The sequence below is a fragment of the Plodia interpunctella genome, chromosome 6, assembly GCF_027563975.2.
Source record: "Plodia interpunctella isolate USDA-ARS_2022_Savannah chromosome 6, ilPloInte3.2, whole genome shotgun sequence".
Classification (NCBI taxonomy): Eukaryota; Metazoa; Arthropoda; class Insecta; order Lepidoptera; family Pyralidae; genus Plodia; species Plodia interpunctella.
The window spans coordinates 48,054-73,617 of NC_071299.1; the positions used below are offsets into that span (position 1 = coordinate 48,054).

The 25,564-nt window shown below is 37.2% G+C and overlaps 1 protein-coding gene across 1 annotated transcript; it reads left to right on the top strand.

The window, feature by feature from the left end:
• Positions 1 to 2,484: 2,484 nt before the first annotated feature.
• vg (vestigial) lies at positions 2,485 to 25,564 on the top strand. The gene is made up of 7 exons (XM_053746816.1): positions 2,485 to 2,745; positions 11,629 to 11,791; positions 12,240 to 12,441; positions 12,705 to 12,875; positions 16,161 to 16,296; positions 16,483 to 16,739; positions 23,253 to 25,564. The coding sequence occupies exons 2-7, from the start codon at positions 11,684 to 11,686 to the stop codon at positions 23,300 to 23,302; spliced, it is 924 nt and encodes a 307-aa protein (XP_053602791.1). The 5' UTR covers positions 2,485 to 2,745; positions 11,629 to 11,683; the 3' UTR covers positions 23,303 to 25,564.

Consider the following 25,564-nt stretch of genomic DNA (forward strand, 5'->3'; position numbering starts at 1 on the left):
AGTGTATCCCATAACACAAGTTTCAAACTTACTTGGGGGCTAACTCAATCTGTGTGATTTCTTCATATATACCTATAATAAGTATTTAATTTAATATACCTAGTGTAGTTGAACCATCATAGTTCTCCATCAGATGTTCCACAGTTTTCAAAATAATTGATACCCTATATAATATGTTGACCAGGGTTATATTATTAATAGTAATAGTATATAACAAAAAAGTTTCATTGTAATCCGTCCAATACTTTTGGAAATAAGCGTGATCATACATACAGACAGACAAAAAATTCAAAGAAAAATTTTTTTTGCTTACTTTTAGATATTCTTTTTAAGTGTCCCTCTATCCATTTCAGTCAAAAATACTAAATGTACAAAATATTTTTACTAAAAATAATCTACCCCTACGAGTACATTAAGTACAAACTTACTTATAATAAATATTATAAGTACTTATTGTACTCGTATAGATATGTAGGTAGGTACTTAAATATCGAAATTATCCCATACTAGATGTTGCCCGGGGCTTCGCTCCCGTGGGAATTTTGAGATAAAATATATATCAAAATTTTTACGATTTTTCACTGCATAGTTTACCTAAAAATTAGAGGGGGTCAGACTTTGTACTACTTTAGAAGCAAATATTTCCCAAAATATTGTACTAAGTAATCAAAGAACTGTTTTAGAAACCTTCATACCTATAATTATTAAAGACCTATCCAATGACACCCCACAATACTATATGGTCTAAAAAAATGTTTAATCCCTACCCTAGTGGTAGGTAGGTACCTACCCTACCTAATTTTAAATTAAAATTAGGTAGGAGTGGTACCCTACACCGTTGAAGTTAAATAGTAAAATTTGAATTTTAGTTTACAACAAATTAAGGAATAGGTGCCTACGTGTTTCAAGATTTTTCTGAAATTTTACCAAATGAACCAAAGGAAATTTATATAAAACTTCATTATTTTTGAAGAGATACCCATAAAATGTTTAATTTATGTTTGTGTTTAATTTATGTACGAAAAACGTGATGGCACAATAGCTATTTAGGAAACGGTACGGGATACCTACATAGCAGGAAGAGGGATTGGACAAGTTGCGGGACGAGACACGTAGTGGGAAACAGGAAATTGAACTAAAGATAAGAAAAAAAAGAATTTGAATCATATACCTACCTAAATAGGTATGTTTACCCGTCTTACAGAACACGTGATAAAAAAATTGCTGAGAGATTTTGCTATGAAATTCACGCGGGCGACGCTGCGGGCAAAAGCTGGTAGGTAGGTACTGTACAATTTTGTAGCCGTTCATTGAATACACATATACCTACCAAGTTTCAATTCAACCTTATACCTAGTAGGTATACGCAGTCTCCGAATAAAATAAATGTGATAGGTAGTTATACAAACAGGCGGACGAACAGATGGACATGACGAAAGGATTCCGTATTTGTCATTTGGCTACGGAACCCTAAAAAAATTAATTAAAATCATTAAATGATGTTTAACTGGAGATATTTGCTAAGTAAGTACAATTATCCTCATCAAAATACACAAGTTTATCGCCATACAAGTAGGTATTACCTTACCTAGGCAGGTACTTATGATTTTAGCTTTTTGATGCATTTGAATTTAATGCGTGGTTTACAAGGTGTTAGAAGTTACGAAGATTCAAAGTAGGTAGGTACCTATTATATACCTCGCAGGCAGGACCTGGACGCATATTGACTGCTACTAGCTGTAGTCATCGATATGCGTCTAAAATAGGTAGGTAGGTACTTTCGACTCTAAATGATCTGTGTTTCGACTATACCGAGCGGAATAGGTACCTACCTACCTGAAATTTAATTGGCACCGAAAATAACAAAGGTTTAGGTGTGTAATTTATTACGGTTTTACCCGAGCGAAGCCGGGACGGGCTGCTAGTAAATTATGCTTAAGTAGGACACCTAAACCTTCCTCAGGAATCACACTATCTATTGGTGAAAACTGCATGACAATCCATGTAATGTTTAGTTAATCACTTGGATTTTTATCCATCTCTAATAACGACAAGGATGGTTCTGATCGGTCAACAAAAACCTTTAGGATGCTATTGGGACTGGAGCTGGATCGCACTCGCACAACATGGGAGCGCAACACTTTCTCATTATAGCGGCAAAGTAACCCGTCCACGCATTCCCAACTTTGTAGTCAATGTTTCGATTCGTTTTACACTTCATAGAGCTCCCGACATCGGCTGCCCATCTCAGCATCTTCTCTTATCAATACTTATAGAGTTTTAAATTCCGGTGACTTGTGTTGTTCGGACAGTCCATAATCCTGTACCTACCTAATTAGGCAGGGTAATAGCGAACTTACCTACTACTACCAGCTGTTGCATAGAAGACGAAGGCGGGCCTAGTGTTCAAGGGGAGGAGTCAATAAGAAGGGGAGCGTAATGCAGTGCGGGGGCAGGAGGCGGCGCTGACCAATGGAGACACAGGGCTTGCCGGCAGTACCGCGCGGCGCGACGGACTGAGTAGGTGTGTTGTGTGCGGCGGACCGTAGTCCGTGGAGCGAGCGGCGCTCGCGAGTGCAGTGCTTCATTTTGATACAACAACCCTCAAAACGAATCATCTGTGTTAGTGCTGTGAGTGACGTGATATTGTGTGATACACAGTGCCTGGATTGCCCTTGTCTCCTGCCGTCGTGTAAACAAACATATACCCTACTTAGAAGGACCTTCTTTTATGAACAAGTGCAGGTACCTACCTAAGTAGTTATTATGAGGGTGCACAGACTTATATGTTAAAATAACCGGAGGGTGAATGACAATAACTATTTCAGAATACTTACGAGTAGGTACTACTAGGAAATATTTAATCATGACAAGTCGTCACCCAAGGACACGGGTACTTATAGACCATACTTAGGTAGGCTATACCTACCTACTATACTTATAAATTAATTGCTCTAAATTTATCTTATATCTACAGTCTGAATGATTAAATACACGAAGAACCACAACAACAAAAAACTGCTAATAAATTGATACCTACCTGTGGAAGGGATACCTACCTACCTTGACAGCATAAACTTTATCTAACTTTAGAATAGATAGGTAATACTAGCGACCAGTCCCGGCTTCGCTCGGGTAAAAATAGATGATACCCCTAAACCTTCCTCAGGAATCACTCTATCTATTAGTGAAAACCGCACGCAAATCCATGCATCAGTTTTTGAGTCTACCGCGAACAGACTGTTTTATAATAGGGGTATGTAAGGATAATAGCCATCTTCCCTCCCTCGGTTTGTTCACATTGTGTCACCACGATTTGTACCACTGGTGCACATTGGGAAAAAAATCTTCCCAGTTACACAACGGTGTAGCAGTGTTACACCATTTTCCATTGATAAACTATTGAAACTTTCAAAAAAATTATAACTTTACTAGAGTACTAGAGTAGCCTTTCAAACATGGAGCCTGTACTTTTAGAAGACATTAATATGATGGGAAGTGTCCAAAAAAGAGCTACTAAAATTCCTCATGCTCTTCGTCAGAAGTTATAGGTACCTAGGTACCTATTACGAAGAGAGACTTCACGCCCTGTTCCTCACCACCGTTGAAGAAAGCATTCGTCTTCGTGGTGATCTCATTGAGACATTTCTATAAGATTTTGAATGGAAAATACAAGTTTAGCTCAATATAAAGAACCAGAATGACAATTTCACGTCACCGAGGACATAATAGGTATGTCGCACGTGTCCAAAACCAACAGAACAGCGCACCACTTCCTGAGCAATCAGTGGTCCGTAATTTGAAAAGATTACCAGAAGAAGAGTTTCTAAACTATCAATAAACTCTTTTAAAAATACATACTTGATAACTTGGATAGAAGCTGGCCCATGTAGATGTAGTCGTTGACATATTGTACCTATTCCTTGCCGTCCACCTTGATAGGGATTTTGGACCTGTTTGTCATTATTATAGTTTTCGACCTTATTCATCGTAAGTCCAACCTCGAGGCTTGCCTTGCACAGGTTCTTGTGAGGGAAGTAGACAGCAAGACAAGACAAAACGTCGTCGGCAAAACGGAGATTTCTTAGTCTATTTTCGCCCATAACAAACTTATAAAAAATATTGTAAGGTGAGATTGTGGATCACCTTTTTTGACTCCACAGTGTATAGTTCCAGAAGACTGGTACGTAAATGCACTACCATACTGTTGTTGTAAATATGTTTAATTAACTGTGTATAGGTTGGTTCATGTTTTGTTATTTATTAGTATTTTAATAAAATAGGTATCTTCTTCAAAATCGTATTTAGGTCCTTATGGCTCGTGGTCATTACGTGGAATGAACACACACACATAAATGAGTTCTTACAATAATGTCATTTTTGACACATGCTTTTATTGTTGTCAGAGAGATCTTATTGCATTCAATACTTAGGTATGTGCCAAAAAATCACAAGGGCATATTACGCAAAGCAGCGCAGATGGAGCTACTGGTACAACTAAGGTACACAAACATTGCCAATGGAGACAAAAAGCGCCAATTTTCAATATTGTTGCAGATTTGCGACCAAAAATACCTTCTACGCAATCGTGGTGCGAGTTTAAAGGAAAAAGGAAGGATTTAGTGGATTATCCTGAAAATAATAACACTATTTTAGGTTATGTTCTGCATTATTTGGTCAACTGTAGTCATAAACTGATATAAACTTTATTTTGACTGAAGATCTTACCTGTATGAAGACCATATTTTAATAAGTGTTCACGTGTGAAGTATTCCGAGCTTTTTTTCGACCGTTTACTGGCTCAAAAATATTACAGCGTGAGGCGTAGGTATCCCATAGTTTTCGAAGTTTTTTTATATTAAGGAAAACGATTTTTCCCAATATTTCGGCACCCGAATATGCTACATGTTGTTTGTTTTCAACCTTTACAAACGAATGCTTACATAATGAAAGGATTAATATAGTACTCTAAAATAAACTTTTTAATCGACAAAGCAAAAGGCGGCAAAGCTTTTGTGTACCTAACATACAGTGCTGTACTCTGGCGGGATAAATGTGCAGTAATACTCCCTATTAGGGGCAGAATAGAATAAAACATGTGAACATCATCATTTATTAGTTCCGTTTTATAAATAGGTACCTATGTACTCAATACTCAATTCTTTATTTGCATCCTTACTATGTCAGATCTTTCTTATATAGTTATCTATTATAACAACAATTACAGACCCTCGGGCGCAGCATTCGAAGAGGGGCTGACTTGTCCATAATTACATTAAGTTGGTATATTGATTCAATTTCTTTTAGTAAATCAATTAATTTTTCATTGATTATTAGTTTCTTTATTATTTTATTTTTATAGATTTATTATTAGATATTCGTTTATTATTGTTTATGTTACATTATATTATTTAAATAATATTACATTACATTATTTAAATAATTTTATCTTCCAGGTCTTCAACTCTGAGACAGTGTAATAGCATTTATTAATAACAATTTATTTCATATGTTGCAGGAATATTTTGTAGTATAGGTACTTTAAGGTGATTGCTAGGGGGCTAGTAGAGTGTAGGCGAAGGCGGAAATTAGGCAGTTGCAGTTTGTTGGGATTTTTCTGACGTTTCCCCTTGTTTTTGGAAAACAGTTGCATAGTTAGGTAATTTCGCGCGAATTTACAAGCTTCTAAAATATAAATACAGGGTGGAGTAAATAGTACCAACATGGATAAAATAAATATATTTATGTATATAACCAACTCGCTAGGACCCGCGGCTTCGCCCGCGTAAATGCCCTCGGGAACAGATTTTTCTTCGTATTTAAATGGGATTGGGTTAGTTTAAATAAAATATCCATAGCGCATTTAAAATACACACAGCGCCATCTAGTTGGGACAAAAATACATTTTTTATGTGTGTTTGTAACGCGATAACTTTGAAATTTAAAAGGTATGTAGGATCTGTCAATAGAAATTTTAAATTCGTGGGGTATCAAAATCGGTTAAGTAGTTTTTGAAATATTAACAAATTTGAATAAATATTGTATTCGCGAGGTCAAGTTCGCGGCGAACAACTAGTAGATTTATAAATGCGAAAAAGTATATTTGTTACCACTTCACGCTTTATATCTGCTTAACCAATCTTCTTGAAATTTTGCATACCTACATACATGGACTTATAAAAAATGTTTTTTTTTTATACGTCCATGCCTACATAGTTTGAAGTATGGAGAAGGACATAAGTTACCTTTTATCCGTGAGAATTAACTGTTAAAGCAAATAAACGCGGGCGATGCCGCGGGCAACAGCTAGTGTTTTTATAATTAGTTTTTAAATTTCAAGAAGATTGGTCGAGTACTTAAATAACGCGTAAAGAGGTAACATACAAATAAACATACTTTCTTTCGCACTAGTTGTTCGTCGCGAACTTAGACCCGCGAGGTCCAAGTTCGCGTTCTAACGCAATACATTTTTACAAATCTATACATATACTATATTATATATATATATATATAATAAAACAGTAGAAAAAAAAATCCTGTACATTGAATTAATTTACATAGAAATAAAATTAGGCGATAGAGTCACAGCAACAGAGTAAGAATTTGAAAAAAAATCTGTCTGTATTTCTGTCTGTACACGCTAATCTTTGGAACTACTAGACGAATTTGAATGAAACTTTTTTGTTGTATAGCTATTAAGCCTGGGCAACATATAGGGTATACATTTGATGGTACAGCTAAACTATAGGAAATATTAAAATGACGCCATAACAAAAGTTATTCAGCCTGATGAGCATTTTCTGTTAAGATATAGAAATTGAAGATCTGGAACACCTGATGTAGACCTATGATGGTACAGCTAAAATACTATAGAAAACATAGAAATTATCGAATAAAAGTTGTTCAGTCTGAAGAACATTTTCTGTCGAGGTGTAAAAAGCCAAGATCTGGAACACCTGAAGAAGAGTCACAATAGTTCAGCTAAACTATAGAAAATATACTTTTTCAGTTTGATTAGAATCTTCTGTATGTATAGGAAATCGTTACATTTGTCTGTATAATTACATTTCTCTTTCATCAGCTAGTTGTGAATAATTGAAAAACGACTTAACCGATTTTGATGCCCCCACGAACTAAAAAATTCTATAAACTAAAAAAAGTCTGTAATTTCAAAATAACTACATTTTCTTAATTGTATAGTGTTTACCCGATTGCATTACCGAAACAACTTTGACCGAGCGAGCGAAGCGAGCGAGGTCTTCGTTTCAGCTTGGCCAAAAGTGCTTTCGTATGTCTGTGTGTTCTCCTCTAGAGGTCGCATTTCTCAACCGATTCCCGTGAAATTTTGCGAGCAGGTTCGAAAAACATAAGAAAATCGATTGTCGAGGAAATTTTTGAAAATGGCGGAGTTGGCACAAATGGCCTAAGCGCCTTTGGAATTGATGGCTCTTACGACTATTTCGTGTTTGTAGTGACAACGAAATAATATGACATACACATAGACATAATAGACGGATATTTTCATCAGCGTTGTCTGAAGGTGAATAGTCCAGTTCGTTTACAAACAGTTTATGACTTGAGCGTCTGGAGTTCGAATGCCGCAGGAAGGTTGACCTCTTTTTAGTTCACTATAGGTATTTAGTTTTATTTTTACTAACGCTTCGAAGCTTATTATACATTTTTTTTCTTACCTTCTAGTTGGGGCATAAATACATTTTGTGTATGTTTGTATCTCGATAACTTTTGAACCGTTGATCCGATTTTGGAAAAAAAAATAAAAGGTAGGTACCTACATAGGATCTGTCAGTAGAATGTTTAAGTTCGTGGGTGATCAAAATCGGTTAAGTGGTTTTTTAAATATTAACAATTTTGTAAAAAAAAATGTATCCGCGAGGTCTATGTTCGCGGCGAACAACTAGTTTTAGATTTTTGTCTTTCTGTATGTTTGTTCAGGCTAATCTCCGAAATGGCTTATCCGATTTTAATGGGATTTTCAGTGTAAGAAAGTGACGGAGCACAATATAGGGTAGTTTATATCTCAGAAATTCACCCCTGACCTGACTGAGTAGAATAGGAGGTGCAAGTTTGTATGAAAATTCATCATTTTTAAAGTTAAGACACATTAAATTTTATATAATTGTGTTTGTGGTTAGTCAAAAATAATAATGCTACCCAAGGCATTTGACAATTCCATCCCTATAGGGATAAAAATGGGGTTACAAGTTGGTTGTATTTACATGAAACAAGGTTAAGTAGGTACCTCAAAATAATCCCAAATGCGCTATACTAAACTAATTGCCTTGGTTGTTTTCAATAAAAATATTGCCGTAAATAGGTACATTGCGGTCAATGATAGCTCTCACACAAACTAAACAATGTCATATTCATCGCGTCGGTGAGTGCCGCTAGGTGCACTTCGAGTTAATGTATGACTATGGAAGCATGACTTGATGGTGCGCCCAGGATTGGCTTCCGAAGAAAGAACTCCTCAACGGTTTACTGCTCGGGCATGACTTTTGGTCACGTGTGTAATGCGTGATTCTTCGACTACGACAGTAAAAAACGACGTTCTTTCCAAAATATATTCCAAGCAAAGCGCCATTTATTGAGGTAAATGTTAATGATTTGGAATCAATAAAATTAAAAATGTGCAAAATGTTTCTTTACGAAAAAAAGTAAAAGAAAAAAAAATCGGTTAACGCCAGGCTCGAACTCAAACTCCTTCATCAAAAATAGGCATTTCCCCGTTCTTAACCGCTGTATCGCCACTTGCAGACCAGCATTCGCTGGAATGATAGTCTGCAAGTGGCGAATTTTCGTAGCGTAGTAATAAGTAGGTACGTATAAAAAAACAAAATATTTCAATAAATACCTAGAACTCATCTGCTCTACTATTTACACTAATTCAAGTACCAATTCCAATAATTTTAAGTCAGTGGGAACCCTGTAGGTTCAAAATTTGCGACATGAATAGTAGTTATATTTTTTAATGGCGCTATAATTACTATATGCATTGTTAGGTCAAATCTCATCTGTCATCATTTTTGTCAAATCTCATCTGGGTCCACGGAAGTACCTACCATAGATTTTGATTTTTCTATTATATTTTATTTAGTCGTAAATTTTGCGACATTTAATGTTTTTTTTAAACAAGCTTATTTATTTTATCCGAAATTGTGTAATTTAACAATTTCGGATATTTCCCTTTGTATTGTTAATAAAGTATGTGATTATGTGTGTATTTTTTTATTTTTACACGCAAAATCACTGGATAGATTGTTATGAAATTAGACACACAGGTAGAATATAACCTGGAATAACACATAGGATACTTTTTATCCCGAAATTTTTGGAATTTCGAGATTTCTACGCTGGAAGCATAGTTGGGCGTAGCTAGTTCTAATAAGTCTACATTTGATTAACGAATATAGGTAGGTACTATAAAAAAACATTGACAACAAATACTAAAATTTTGAAAATGAGAACAATGGTAACTAAATAAACGTATGGTTTATATGTTGACAAATATATTTTTGTAATTTCCTCTTTCGAATCGAAATGAAAAGCATACAAGTAACTCTCGATCGTTAGTCGCCTTCGGGACTCCGATCCGAGTAAACGCCTCGAGCTAAAGCAAACCCAAACGATCTTGATACGATTTATATCATACACGATCGTGTGGTGTAATCTTCTTAAGAGTTCGCAAACCTGCACTGTGGAAATAGGAATAGTTCATAGTAAGCCAAAATTGCTAAATCGACCTCCAAGTCTTTAAAAGTTAGGCACTACCTACCAACACTTACCAAACTAATGTCGATAAGGAAGCTTTAAACGCATGGCTAAGTCGAGAACTCTTCCCGGAGACAGAAGCTTAATTCTGGCAATACAAGACAAATTACACATGAGTACTAAAAGCGTGCTAAATTAAAAATCTAATGTTGTTGCTCTGAATGACTACTACCATTATTTTCATCAAAATGACAGCGGGCGATTAGGAAACCAACGATAGTTGTCCATTGCGCATTTAATTCGATGAACCAGATTTGCCATGTGTACAAAACCATCTTCAGAAGCACATACTATGTTAGGTATATCCAATAATATAGGTACGAGTAGTCTTACAGACAAAAAATTTAGAAATTATATAAAAGAAGTACTTTGTAAAAAGGCATATTACAAGTCTGATGATTATGTGAACGACAATAATGTTTGGCCCAAGCATGGTGCAGTGTCCTCATAACATATGTAATTGATTTATGACATTATTACGTACGTTTTGTACATTTCGCTTTTTATTTATATATATATATATATATATATATAAATATTTTGTGTGACAATTTTCAATAATTTTATTGGAAATGCAACTTTTATTTTATTTATTCATTCAAATTTTAACATTTTTAATAATGATGTAAATTCGTCCTAATTTTTAGTAAGACCTATACGAGTATTTGTTAATTGACGTCCTTGGAGAAAAGGCTGCGGTGAAGTTTGTTGCGGCGCTTCTTCTTCACCTGCGCTTTGGAAGCCGGCAGTAGTTTAAGTATTTTTTTTACGTCAATAAGTGATGTATATCATCCTAAATTGAATAAAGAATTTTGAATTTGAATTTGACTTAGAGAGAATACTTTATATAGAAGGAAGTACGAACTTGATAAAAACAAAACTAATGCTCGCGAACCGCCGCCATTTTGGTCTTTATTAGTAAGTCCAATTGACTCGCATCCGAGATTGCAAAATTGTAAATTTTGAACCAGTGAAGCAAACTGTTTTTATAATCTTTTTACTTTGCTGTCTGATATTTAGGAAATTGAACCATTAGCACATTTTTGTTAATAAAATATGATTGCAAAGAGCAAAGGGTTCGAAAGTAATTTCGCGATTGATTGACTAATATTTTTTCTCAAGTACCTACACTTGCGTTAATTACATACTCTTGGGTGTTGATTTGGGCATCAATCATTTTTACATTTCTCTTCCAGTCTCGAGGATTAAAATCGTTCTAGAAACTTTAGCTCTAGCTAGGTATATCTACCATCCCGATTTCTTAGTTTATTAGCTTGAACGCCCTTGTGAACACTTTTTCAGTTGAAATACACCCATAGCACATTTAAAATACACAGCGCCATCTAGTGTTTTTATTGTATTTTTTTTATTAACATTTAGCGCCACCTATAATGGAATACAGGTTTTTCGCAAATCCCACGGGAACAATAGTTTTTTTCCGGAATTAAAGGTACTCTAATTAAAGGTCCTATCCATACTCTTAATAATAAACAAACTTACTTTCGCATTCAATAGTTGGGATTGGGATATACCTATTTACAGCAAAGTACAAGACGAGTGCTGACAGTGAGTTGGTCCGCTTATTTGTGGTCAATGTAAATAGTACCTGTCTCCAGAGAACGCTTTAAAGCTCACTTTCCATGAATGTCATCTTGTCAGATGGGAGCGGTGGGGTTTAAGTTGATTGTTGAAGGTTTAAGATGGATGATTTTAGATCACTTCTCTCGAAACCCTTCTTGAAAAGTAACTAGGTACGGTACTATGTACTATATACATATATTATGCTATTTAGTGATGTCCCGTTGGCGGTTTGGGTTACGTGTATTTGTTCGTTGGCAGGTAGCAGCGAGAGTGGACGGGCGGGGAGGGCGATGGGGCGCGCGCCGCCGGCGGGATGGCGGTGAGCTGCACGGAGGTGATGTACGGCGCCTACTACCCCTACCTGTACGGCCGCGGCGCTGCGCGCTCCTTCCATCACGCGCCGCACTTTCAGTATGACCGGGTCAGTATCAACAATTGCTTGTAGATTACAGGAAAACCTATAATTAAACTATAAAATGTACGTAACTCTTATCACGCGAATTCAACTACCACTTGACCGATTTGTATCTAAAGAACACCATTAACAAATAACAATCTACTTAACAAATAACAATCTACTTAACAAATATAACAAAATAAAATATAATTGGAAAGATCACATACACTTGATGGCACCGTTTAACTTCAGGGGTTATACACTACAGGGCACATACAGGGGTACGGCGCGGCCGGCCCGACCAGCCTTGTTTGACTGTAATGAAGCGTAGTGAACATAGGTATCGATCTTCTTTATTTTCCCGTGTATTAGTGCTAACGCTGGTGTCTGAAAGAAAACAAAATTTACAATAAAATTCAATGTAGTTTTTAGGTTTAACGTTATGTTCTTTACAAGCGTATAATGTCAACAGTTCAACGTGCAGAGTGGTAGCAATGCAGGCAGCGAGGCGTACGGCGCCAGCGCAGGAGGCGCGGTCAGCTCGGGCTCCGCGTCGTCGGGCGCGCAGTCCCCGGGCGCCGGCTCGCCGCCGCACGCGCACCACGCGCACCTCGCCCCCAGGCTGCGAGCCAAGGAGGAGGATCTGTCGGCCCACGGCCGCACCAGCGCTGATGGTACGGTTTATTATGCTTCTGCTTTGGAACAGAACCAGGATGTCGTACGAGGCGGCCAAGGATAATATAACAATAGCATTCCCAAGGGGGTGTTGACGATAGAAAGGTGACTATTTGTATATAATCATAGGTAAATCTTCAACGCTTTAAGGTTTAATTCTTATACTGACTGTCGACTTCGCGGTGTCACAGCCCGCAAAGCAACTACGAACAAGATGAAAGATACATTTTTCGTAATAAAAAACTGATTACACTATTCCCAGGCGGTGGATCCTCGGAGTCGGAAGGCGAAAGCGGCGCAGGCGCAGGCGCCGGCCGCGCACGAGCTCAGTACGTCAGCGCTAACTGCGTGGTCTTCACGCACTACTCGGGAGACGTTGCCGCAGTCGTCGATGAACACTTCACAAGAGCACTCGCGATCGACAAGCCCAAAGGTGAGCATTCTAAGATCGAAATAAAGTCAAAATATATATTCGTGGCTGAGAACCCTAATTCTCGAGTTCTTTGAAAAATTGATTCGTGATCATAATTGATGAATCTTCAATCGATAGAGCTGAAATTTTGTATACATGTTTAATTTGGGTGACAATACATGATAAGCTGTGTGAAGTCATTCTAAATCCAATATGGCTGACCATCCAAGTTCGCGGATCATAGTTATTTTTAATGCATTTCTGAAATGTGGGTATCAAATAAAACGGCTCGCCGAGAATAATTGGAAAAATATTCTGATATCATTCTTAATCCAATGGCGGACTTTTATAGTTTTTTATGCTTTCTTATAGTATGAGCAGACGGGCTGAGAATAAAAAGGTAAAAAAAAGATCTTTGCTGCTGGTCAAGCATACGTGGCCTTAAATAGGGTAAAAACATTAGAAGGTCTTCTTATAGAAGAGCTAGACTGTTCGAAATTAACCGGCAAACGACCTTGCAACAACAATGATACGTTGAGTGAGATGAACAGACTCAGAAACCTAGAAAGCATAACTACAAATTAAAAATAAATTAAAATAAAAAAAAAACTTTTATTTAAATGCTCCAAAAAGAAGAAAATAAAATGTTCCTTTAAAATTTTAACTGTCAACTTATAACCTCATTATACACAATTTATCAATCAATACATATAATAAATCAGTAGAAAAAAAATCCGATACATTGAATATATTTACATAAAAACAAAATTAGGCGATAGAGTCATAATAACAGAAAAAGAATTTGAAAAAAAATCTCTGTCTGTTTGTCTGTATGTCTGTTTGTACACGCTAATTTTCGGAACTACTGGACGGATTTGAATGCAATTTTTTTTGTTATTTTGAAAACTTTGGAACACCAGATGGAGAACAATGTTGGTACATCTAAACTACAGGAAATACAGAAATTTCGCCTTAATAAAAATTGTTCAGCCTGATGAGCATTTTCTGTTGAGATATAAAAATCGAATATTTGGAACACCTGATGTAGACCCATGATGGTACGGCTAAACTATAGGAAAAATAGAAATGACGCCCTAACAAAAGTTGTTCAGTCTGATGAGCATTTTCTGTTGAGGTATAAAAATTTAAGATCTGGAACACCTGATGTAGACCCATGATGGTACAGCTAAACTATAGAAAATATATGTATATAGAAATAACGATTTAACATAAGATGTCCAGCCTGATGAGCATTTTCTGTTGAGGTAAAAAAATCGAAGATCTAGAATACCTTATGCAGACCCAAGATGGCACAGCTAAACTACAGGAAATATAGAAATTACGCCCTTATAAAAGTAGTCCAGTCTGAAGAGATTTTTCTGTTTAGGTATAAAAATTGAAGATTTAGAACACCTCATGCAGACCCATGATGGTCCGGGAAACTACAGAAATGACGCCTTAACCAAGGTTGTTCAGCCTGATGAGCATTTCCTGTTGATGTATAAAAATCGAAGCTCTGGAACACCTGAAGAAGAGTCATAATGGTCCAGCTAAACTATAGGAAATATATATATCAGTCGTATGAGCATCTCCTGTATAGGTAACGTTACGCTTTGTCTGTACAGTTAAATTTTTCTAATAATTTTGACTCCTTACCAAAAATTGTTCGGCCACGTGAACGAAGTCGCGGGCATCAGCTAATATGATCATAAAAGCTTGTCGCGAGGATTACTCGTGTAAATAAAATAGTACCTATTTATTGGAGTAAAATACTTATAGGTACTTACGCAAACCTCTCAACAATATTTATTACAATGAACAATAGTACCTAATAAAGATCAAATAAATGATCAAGACAATAATATATTGTCTTTCCTTTATGTCTTTTTTGACAAAAATATATTATTTTTCTGTTGCAACATTAACCCAGGTATTGTTAGTCATACAGATATACATTTCCCGAGACCTCCCATACTGTGTTCGAGACAAGAGTTTTTTTTCTCACTAATGGGACATGTGTGTCTGGCCTTAGAAATTCTCGATTGAAGTCATCGTGTTGCCCATCACTAGTCAGTCAGACACAGTAGTCAAAACGTTGTCAATTTTGATGTATTTTTGAACGCTCCGATGAGAGCTAAGCAACTTTCCCCGTACCCGCACCTGACCACAATTTGGCAATTGCGTTTTCATACAAAAATGTATGCAAGCGTTGTCTTTAAGGGTATATGGTCTGTGGATGCCATCACTTCAGGTAACTTCAATCTTATGACATCGACCACTGAGAACTACTAAACCACTTCACAGTAGGACCATTAAAACCGTAGAATCGATCACGGCTAGGTACTTGAAAATAATAAATGAACAGTGTTATGAATATTACTAGCGACTTGGCCTGACTTCTATATTAAATATTAGGGAATAAATTGCCTAAATACCAGTGAAACTTCTACAAACTCCGTTACGTGGTTTAAAAGAAGAAAGCTTAGAAACAGACAGAGATGGTCTTAAGACTTTGTTTTCTCTCTTTGAAATAGGTATATACCTATATAGCATCAGACGCTGCCGCCGGGTCTATTTTGTTTAGTTCCCCGAGACCATATGTCTTTGATTTATATTGTATGCAGTATTTTACGATCTACGCCCATTTTCTCTCTTCTAGTGGCAGTATATGCAAAACTTCTTGCCACGAGATGAAATTGGTTTCCATATTGGCAACTGGGACAATATGGAATCTGTCATGTGCATGCTCGGCTAACGATGTTGAGACTGCACACTGTTTGAAATAGTTATAGATACTGTATGTGAAGGATGATTATCAAGTCGTATTGGTAAAGATCGCGAATGACGCAACGGTGCGAGTCGCGAAACCGGTCGGTTGGAACGCAGCCGCCGCGTGTTGCCAAAAACTGGGCCGCATTGTGATGCGAAGGGCGCGTCCCTTCGCTCGGCAAGCTTACGCGAACAGATTAGTTAAAGAAGTGGCCATTACTTAAAGGATTTCTAAGGGAGCCGCGCGACAAAAACACATAGCACTGCCATACTGGCGGCGGAGCTCGATTGTCGGCCATCGCGAGCAAAAACAACACTGCGCTCTAATCAGAATGGCACTAAACCACTTGAATGCTAATAATACAATCGCGTCTTTTACTGGCGATATCAGGTATTAGGACATCAGTTGCACTTTCTCTAATCTTGTATTTTCTTAGTTTTTCGTCATACAATGTGAATATATATATATCAATATGAGGTATCTTATCTAGTAGGTAGATAGTAATAGAACCTAACTATATGTTGGTCATTCTCCAGACGGTGTCCCGATGGTGTCGCGTAACTTGCCTGCATCGTTCTTCAACGCAGCGGCTGCTGCCGGCGTGGCGGCGAGCGGCGCGTGTGCGGGCGTCGACATCTACGACTACGATCCTTGGCACCAGCATTATACTGGGTGTGTACCGTGTAACCGGATATTGTGGAATAATCTGTTCTTGAAATAATATGCCTATTCAACAAAAATAAATTAATCAGTCAGCTTTTGTGTGTTGCGAAAATAAATCAATAATAAATCTCCCATCGTTATTTAACAAAGAAGACGGCTTTTAATACTTAATTTGTATTAATTTGGTATAATTAGCTACGGGCATGCGGCGCACCGGCACGCGGCGGAGTACCACGCGGCGGCGCAGGCGCACCACAACATGGCGGCGGCGGCGGGCTACGGCGTCGGCGGGCTGCTGCTGGGCCGCTCCTCGCTGACGCAGTACAAGCCGGTGGAGTGGCCCGCGCACGCGCACGCGCACGCGCATCACGCGCACGCGCACGCTCAGCATCATCCCTCGCACCATCTCGACCCAGCTGCCTGCTCGCCCTACTCTTACCCACCTGTGCCAGGTCAGAGCGAAATAAGATCATTTTACCATCTCTGGAATCGTTTTAGCGTAGATTGTTGTCGTTCAAAAGTATAATTTTCTTCTTGGTGTGTTGATGCCGTTCCAACTCCAACAACAACCAGATTTATTATTTTTTCCCACAAAGTAGTCTGCCATTTTCACAGCCTCATGGGTGGCTGCCATCCTTAATGTAGGTATAAGGGCACAGTACATTTAAAGACTTATTTAGGTAAGTAGGTAAATATGTGAGATTAGCGATTCTAATATAAGTACCTAAGAGCTTCTAGCGTTGTCAAAAACTGCCTAACAGTACTTATTATTCTGATTCCAAGCTTTAGATGTATTGAATTAATATGGAGTTGCTCAAAGTCATCAATCGAGTTCCTGCATCGATACATATAATAAAACAGTAGAAAAAAGTCTGTACATTGAATAAATTTACATAATAACAAAATTATATATTTTTCAAAACTGGAACACCTGATGTAGACCCATGATGGTACTACTGATGGCAGCTGAACTATAGGAAGTATATAAATGACGCCTAAACAAAAGTTGTTCAGTCTGATGAGCATTTTTTGTCGAGGTATAAAAATCGAAGATCTAGAACACTAGTTGATGTATAAATAATGTAAGATCTGAAACACCTGAAGAAGAGTAATAATGGTTTTTTAGTTCTGTATGTATAGTTATCGTTATGCTTTGTCGGTACAATTAAATTTCTCTAATAATTTTGACTCCTTACCAAAAATTGTTCGGCCACGCGAACGAAGTCCCGGGCATCAGCTAGTATAAAATAAATAAAAATTTAATATTGCACATAATGGCATACCTAAACGATTATCCTTCGAGGGCAATTTTGTCTGATGAATAAAATAATAGCTATCTAAGAGATTAAAAGAGTCTGTGAAAAAACATAAAACTCGTAAAACATAAAAGCGCACAATAAATATAAAATAAGCATGGCGGAGGATGTCACAAAGTTTCAGTTCCGCGTGTGTTTGTCAAGTCTCACAGAAACAGTTGACACTGGGATGTTCTCGGAGAAATATTTTAATTGTGGTGATTGAAGTGCAGCAGCGAACTCCGCGACAAAACAAAGCATTCCAGCTTTGACCTGCGCCGCCGCCCCGCTTCGTGGAACACTCCGAGGAGACCTCTCGTCTCTGGATTTGGACAACTAATTTTGAGAATAAAATTGTCGTATATTATATGTCAGACGGTTAAATTCTTTTATATTCCATGGAACACGCGTCATTTTTATCATTAGCGTTTTAGCCACTGCTGCAATGAGCATCAACCAACCCACTGCTGGGTCTGGTACTCAGCACCATAAGTGAATATGGACAAGACACTGGTTACTTGTCTCCAGTACCTTGGTGTTCAGGCATTGCGACAGCTAATTTGAAGATATCATTTGTTACTTTTATACTATTTTTAAAATTATAAATAAAATACATAAAACTATATATAATAACTAAATATCATTTAATTTAGAATATGGCGTCAAAAAGTGCCTGTGAAGGCCTAATTTCTGAATAAATGATTTGATTTTGATTTTGAAAACTAAAACCACAAAAATACTTATATTTATTTTCACACTTATGACACATCTTAAAGCTTTTTTTAAACGAATGGACATTATTATATGTTGTTGTAGTTTGTCTCCGAATTTGTTTGCGAAGTTCATGAGAGTCTGAAAACATTAAAATAACAAAAAGTCAAGTCACTCAAAGTCAATAAACCTTGAACTGGTCCTAGGTTTTATTGTCCAGAGAACTAGCTTTTGCCCGCGTTAATTTTCCGGAATGAAGGTACCCAATGTCCTTCTCCATACTTCAAACTACATGTATGCAAAATTTCAAGAAGATTGGTTGAGTATATAGAGCATGAAGAGGTACAAATAAACAAACAACCATTTGGCATTTATAGAATTATTTAGGATTGTATAGGAACTTTCAGTTCCTTTTAGTCAAATTCAATATGAATACATATAATAAAATTGAAGTAAGGCCAAATTTGTACATATTTTTTTTTAATTCTTCATGGAATATACTTAATTACTGATATAGATGACGAAAATATAGTTTTGGAAATTTTTGTCTGTCTGTCTGAACGCGCACCACTCGAAATCTACTAGACCGATTTGCTTGAAATTTGGGACCTTATATACCGGCTTAATTCCGGTAAATGGTCAGGTTTCCATAGGATGATTGAAAAACTAATAATAAATCAAAAATACCTCGGAGTCCCGGGTTAACATCTTATAGACATTTCATCCCGGAAAATGAGGAGGATCCTGTAGGAAAATTAAAATAACAATCCACGGAGTCGATTTACTTAAAAATTTTGTAGAAAGAAAAAGGAGTGAAAATCTTAATATGAAAGTTCTACGCCGTTGAAGTTACTGACTAGAAAATTTGGATTTTGGTTGTTTACAACAAATTAATGAATACGTGTTTCAGATTTTTCTGAAAATTTACCTTTACCCTTCAAAAGAGGGGTGAAAGATTGTATGGGACTTAATACAATTTTCAAGATAAAAATATGAAAATTGGCACACTTACTTTTTGTAGTAAATAACAGTAAGTAAATACAAAAAATGTTTAATTTTCGTTTGTGGTTAATAAAAAACCGGCACGTAAAACGTCATGGAAAATGGGACGGCACGCGTTGCAGAAAGCGGGTGTGGGAGTCGGAAACGGGACGGGACACATTGCGAAAAACATGGTGGCACAACATGTAGGAAACGGTACGGGATATCTACATTGCGGGATTGGACAAGTTTGCTGGACGAGAAACGCAGCGGGAAACTGGAAATTGATCTAAAGATGAGAAAAAATGTGAATTTAAATCATATATGTTTACCAGACTTACAGAGTACGCGATAAAAAAATTACTGAGATTTTGCTATGAAATTCACGCGGGCGAAGCCGCGGGCAGAAGCTAGTATATAAATAAAATAGTGTTGTTGTAACAGTGTTGTAACTACTCGTATTTTAACAAAAAATAAAATAGCCGATTACGATAGCCGACGCTACGTGCTTTCTGATGTAATGTACTGGTAAGCAAACGTTAAGCCCTCGCTTCAGGTTCGCGTGATTCGCAGCCTTCAGAGCTGGAATTTAGATTAATTTCTAAGGATAGGGTAATTGTTCAGCGGATGGGAATGTGATTACAAACGATTGCCGACCCCGAACAAACATCTCGGGATAAAAACCAGTCGGGCCGGCGAGTCCGAGGCGATCAACCTACGCGTGCAAGGGGCGCGGGGCGCGGGGCCCGGGTGCGGCGCTGAGTGCGACCCTGCTCCTAATGACGACGATTAAAATTAATTTGCGCGACGGGGGCGGCCCTCGCAAATTAAATTCTTCACCCGCGTAATGTAACCCCACTCTCCCCGGGCACCGTGTTCCTCGTCCGACCCTTTGTTTCACCAATCGCAGCTATTCTCTTGATTGATAACATTTTCTGAAGCGAGCAGAGGGAAAGAAAATGTGCCCCCGTTTCGACACGCACGGCTGCCCATAAATAGGGTTCGTATTTTTCTAACTCGTACCGATATTTTCCTCCCAATTTCTTTTTAAATCTGTATCCTAATGAGATTCCCCTTGTAAAAGCGTTGAGATTCTTCGCGTTGGGAATTCGAGATGGATTTTTATTACTCGTACCTATATAGCTATTATTGCATTTCACCTATATTTAAATTTTGTAAACACCTAAAATAGACACCGCCACATGGCTCTAAATTTCGTCTTGTCATTTCTTCACTGGCGCTATTATAAGTTTATTTTTAATAGGTAGGTAAGTATAGGTATCAATTTGTTTCGTTCTGTCTGTCTGGATCATTCGTGGCATCAAATTAGGTAGATGTCATGGTTTAAATACAGAGGATTTAGATTAGTAGGTACCAGGTGACAATTTATTAACTATACCTACTTAGGTACCTCAATTATTAGCTACCTAACATAGGACCTACACAGACTATACGATAGGAAATTAGTCAAGAAAACCAGTTGTCGTTTTCCATTATTTTAACGTCAATAGGTATTCCAGTATAAATATTACCCCTGTTTATTTGCATATCGAAATGTAATTTGCATAACAGACTTTATCATCTGACATTAAATTGTTATAGGGTAACCTTGAAATTAATTAATTGGTAGTATCTGTACTTTATCTTCCTTATGGCAATTTAGTAGTTAGGTACATCGACTCAACCAAGGATTAGATCTATGGTGTGAATAGCATAAGGACATGGCCAAAGGAAGAACATAAATAGATTACTGGCTCTAATGCCCTATAAATATCAAGGTGTTAGAGGGAGGTTATCTATTTATTTGCTATGGTGTGGTCTTCGTATAGATGACAAAAGTCATTTGCCCATAATATGTTTGGCATCTGGCTATAAATTTGGATAAAAATTAGTTCTAGCTGGCTTGAAAAGCCAGCTAGAACTAATTTTACAGCAGAACAATACTCGAGTCACAACAACAAATTAAATAGGTTTGTCCGGGCAGCCAGAGCCGGACTAGGAAGGGAGGCAAGAAGGGCGGTGTGGGCGCGGGCTGCGACGGTGGGTGGGGGCTGGCGAGCGGCGACCAATCCCCGTCCACCTCCCTCCGTCCGCGCCTCCGGTCACTATCACAAGGCGGCCGTCAATTCCCGCTGCCCGCACCCCGCCACTGGCCCCACATTAACTATCCCCATGTGCAGAGTATTGACACCGACCTGCCTGGCCGACCGCTATCGCATGATCTCTTTCTGTACACGTATAAATCAATAAGGAATTTTCAGTTAAAATAAAAATTTGATATTGTTATTTTCCTATTTTAATATGAAAATTAATATATTAGAACAAATCACACAGATTGAGCTAGCCCCAAAGTAAGTTCGAGACTTGTGTTATGGGATACTAACTCAACGATACTATATTTTATAACAAATACATATAAAGATAAACATCCAAGACCCAGGCCAATCGGAAAAATATCTTTTTCATGACCCGACCGGGCATCGTACCCGGGACTTCTCAGTTCAGACGCAAGCACTTTACCACTGCGCCACAGAGGTCGTCAGAGGTCGTCATGTATCTTTATCTCCACTTCTTTGCAACTTCTTTTTTTATTTAGGGAGCACTCGATGCCTAGCAAAGTGTTCTTGGTAAAAAATTAATCGTCAGTGATCAAGAGCGACGAGACAAGCGATACACAATATGCCTACGGTTGCAATTAATAGATCCCATAACTGCCAAAAAGAAACAAGAAATATCTAAAAGTAGGTAGGTATCTTAAGATTCTTTACATCCTTTACTTTGTGTCTGTCGCAGCCAACTGGTTAAAATAGCCGTTCAATCAAACACGTGGCGTTGTTGTTCAGTCAAAGAGCTAGCTGTTTGATTGAACGATTATTTTAACAATTTGGCTGCGACATATCTACTCTGCTCTGAATAAAATTATACATATATTTCGAGTAGATAAGACGGAAATAATTTCGCCGTTCTGGCTTCTCGATAGCTCAGTGGTTTCTGGGTAGACAGGGTCGTGGGTTCAATTCCCGCTCGATTCCAGAATTTTTTAAGTGAAATTATGTAAAATAATAAAACTGAGGTTTATTTTTTTACTGTAAAAATATTTACTATTATTCACTAATTTTTATTTGGCAATTGTCTTATTTTTCCATAAGTCTCTGTTCTAAGTCAACCTGTCATGTCCTCGCTACACGATCGTCTCTCACGCAAACGCAATCCATCCATCTCTTTTCCGGTCTTCCTTTTCCCCTCTCCCTAATCATGTTATTTTTCTCTCTACGTTACACAAATATTAAGATATTACAGGCTGAAAATCAATATGTAACAGAAGTTTATGAAATATTCGGAAAAAATTCGTGACGACCACACTTGGTCAGACATTGCTTACTCTCGACCCTCTTGCTAAGCTCTTGCTGGATTAGATAGGTATACCTACCTATCTAATCCAGCAAGAGCTTAGTAAGAGAATAGAATTAGCAAGAGAATAGCCTAGAATGATTACAAATTTTTAACTTTGATGACTTTGGCGTTTCATGATATACTTAATTTGGGATGTATTTTAATTCGCTTAAAAACTACAAATTACACATAACAATAGGTACTTGCTGAAAAATTTAAAACATTGATTTGAAAATATGAAAAAATGGTCCGGGAAAAGTTCGCTGTGGACTGGACACCCTGCTGATATGAAAGATAGGTCTTTCTTTTTAATGTAATACTTAGGTAGGTATTTCTTTCCAATGTAATTAAAGAAAAATCGCGTGCTGTAACATGCAATAGGTACGCTTCGCTGAAAATACCTTTGGGACGTTACCTAACCGCAACAGTAGCAATATGTCAAATATATCTGAGTAATTCGTATCGTATGTACCAAAACTATATCCCAAGGAAAAAAAATGACAAGTATGGATCATTTGGTTTGACTTGTATAATTTAATATTTAATTTTGAACATATTTTTTTACGAGTAATTCTATTTTGACAGGTCTGGAAGCACAAGTGCAGGATACTTCCAAGGACCTGTACTGGTTCTGAGCGAGCGGCGAGCCCCGAGCGCCGAGCGGCGGCTCCCACGGCCGACCTGTACTAGAAGTGCGAGTTGACGGAGCCAGCTGGTCGTAGTTCTAGTGTCTTAGTGGACAAGCAGTGTAGACAAAGTAGACTGATGTTCATGGACAAATTTCACTTTTCATGGACTGAAATGGAGTGAATGGAGTGTAAAAAATTCTGTATAAGACGATAGTGTCGCGTGTTCAGTGCTACAAGTTCAAAAGAGTTCTAAAGTAGTTAATTATGTTTACTAAATAGACATTTTCAAAAATATCTGTGGATATTTATATGGCGATAAATGATATGGTAAATTATGTATATCTGGAAGAATAATTCATTGAAAGGTGCCTCGCGATGGACGGCCGAGCAGCGGGGGTCACCTGCCGACGGAATTTGTAAACAATCCGATCAGATATGATATGTATAATTGATCAAGTTCGGTTTTTAATTTCTGTTGGAAATAATTCATACCTTGTATATACTTCGACATAAATTACATTTGTAATTAGTGAGATTTAGTTCGGGCATAATAGTATTATTAGGTACCTACCTACTTTTATATTTTTTGATTCTCTTATATACGGAAGCTTTATATTGAATTATGGAATGGACTATAGTGAACATTAATGCCCCATTTTAATCAATGTAACACTGGAAAAAAAAACTTCCGGCAACCCGCGGCCTCGCGTCTCTGGAGTCCGTACCTGTTCTGGCATCATAGTTTTTGTAATTCTTAATATGCACATAATGTATCGTTTGCTGTTATCGGCTTCCATGGTATATCTAAGGGTTCGGAGTGAAAATCCTGCAAATTAAGTGAGTCGAGTATTTAGGCCTATTCAGTTAGCAACCTCCACTTTAAACCACCCTGAAATCAGAATGCAGAGCGACAAATAAATCGTCCCGGCTCCACGGCCACATCTCAACGGAAGTGATTTTTTAGAATATTTTCTTTTTTCTCTGAATACTATAAGAATACTAGTAGTTTTGATGGCATAATATGACTGAGTAGGCCGAATCGTTGCCACCGCTATAACAGTTTCGGGGGCAACTGACCTTTAGATTGATCGATGTAAATATGAGTAGTGATATTACTTTTAAATTTACTGTTCATATTCAGTCTAGACAAACTTTTTGCAAGAAAAGTTAATGGAATGAAATGATAGCAATGATTGCCTCGTATAGAAGCTAAGTTATGTAAAATCACTACGCTAATGTAAATAACTCTCAGTATAAATAGCAAAACATAATATAGCTTAGGTAGATGTAGCCGTAGCAAAAGGTATGTAACGTTAGAGTTGTCGACCGCGATCCTAGCGAGAATGGAAGAGAATGGTTGAGTAGTCACGTCGCTTTGGAAGCAGACATCATATTAATTTCTATTTCAGCAAGACGTCGATTCTGAAGTCAGATGAAAGTCACTTGAATTATAAATAAGGACTGTAACTTATGTTTGGCTCCATAGATGTTATTAGTTCATTGAGTTCTTCATCGTAATAAGTTGGGATGGTTGAGCTCATGAGTTAGGCGTAAAAATTTGTTAATTATAATTTTTGTTGTCCGCATGATGATAATTGGATTTTTTTATTTTTTTAGGTATTACAACTGCTGTCTTATTCAATAAAGGTTTTTCATTGATAAAACTTTAGTACCACAATATTATTAGCCACAAACTATACCCAATCAAAAGCAAAAAAAAATGCTTACATAAATTAAATACTATATAGTATAGGCTGATACATAGGTTAATAGGTATATCTTGCGCACTGAAATAGACGAGACGGATCGTATTACATAGTTTATTTGATCAACTGTCCCGCCATAGGACGATCAGTTTGCAGTATCATCGCTGCCGATATTCTCGACCTCTGAATAGAATTTAAATGTCTGTTTTAATTTATTGAAATGTAGTCGAGGTGCTGTCCATTGATTTTTTCTGTCATCCAATAAAATTGGAGTAGATATTAACGAACATAGCCCAGCAAAGAAAGAAGAATTTGTATTTGTATCAACACGACTGTATGTTTTATTATGTCTCCATGCTAGAATCTAGCCACTTCAATTAACTTTTTATTCCAAGCGGAATATTGAATTTATAAAAATGAATTGAGGAATAGACTAAAATAAATTTTCGAACTGGTGTAAAGTTCAAATAACAAGAATTGTATTAAGTGAAAATTTTAGAATAATATATGCGGATTTCTTCCGTACTGTGAAAAATGAAATAAAATCCTGTACTTACCCACA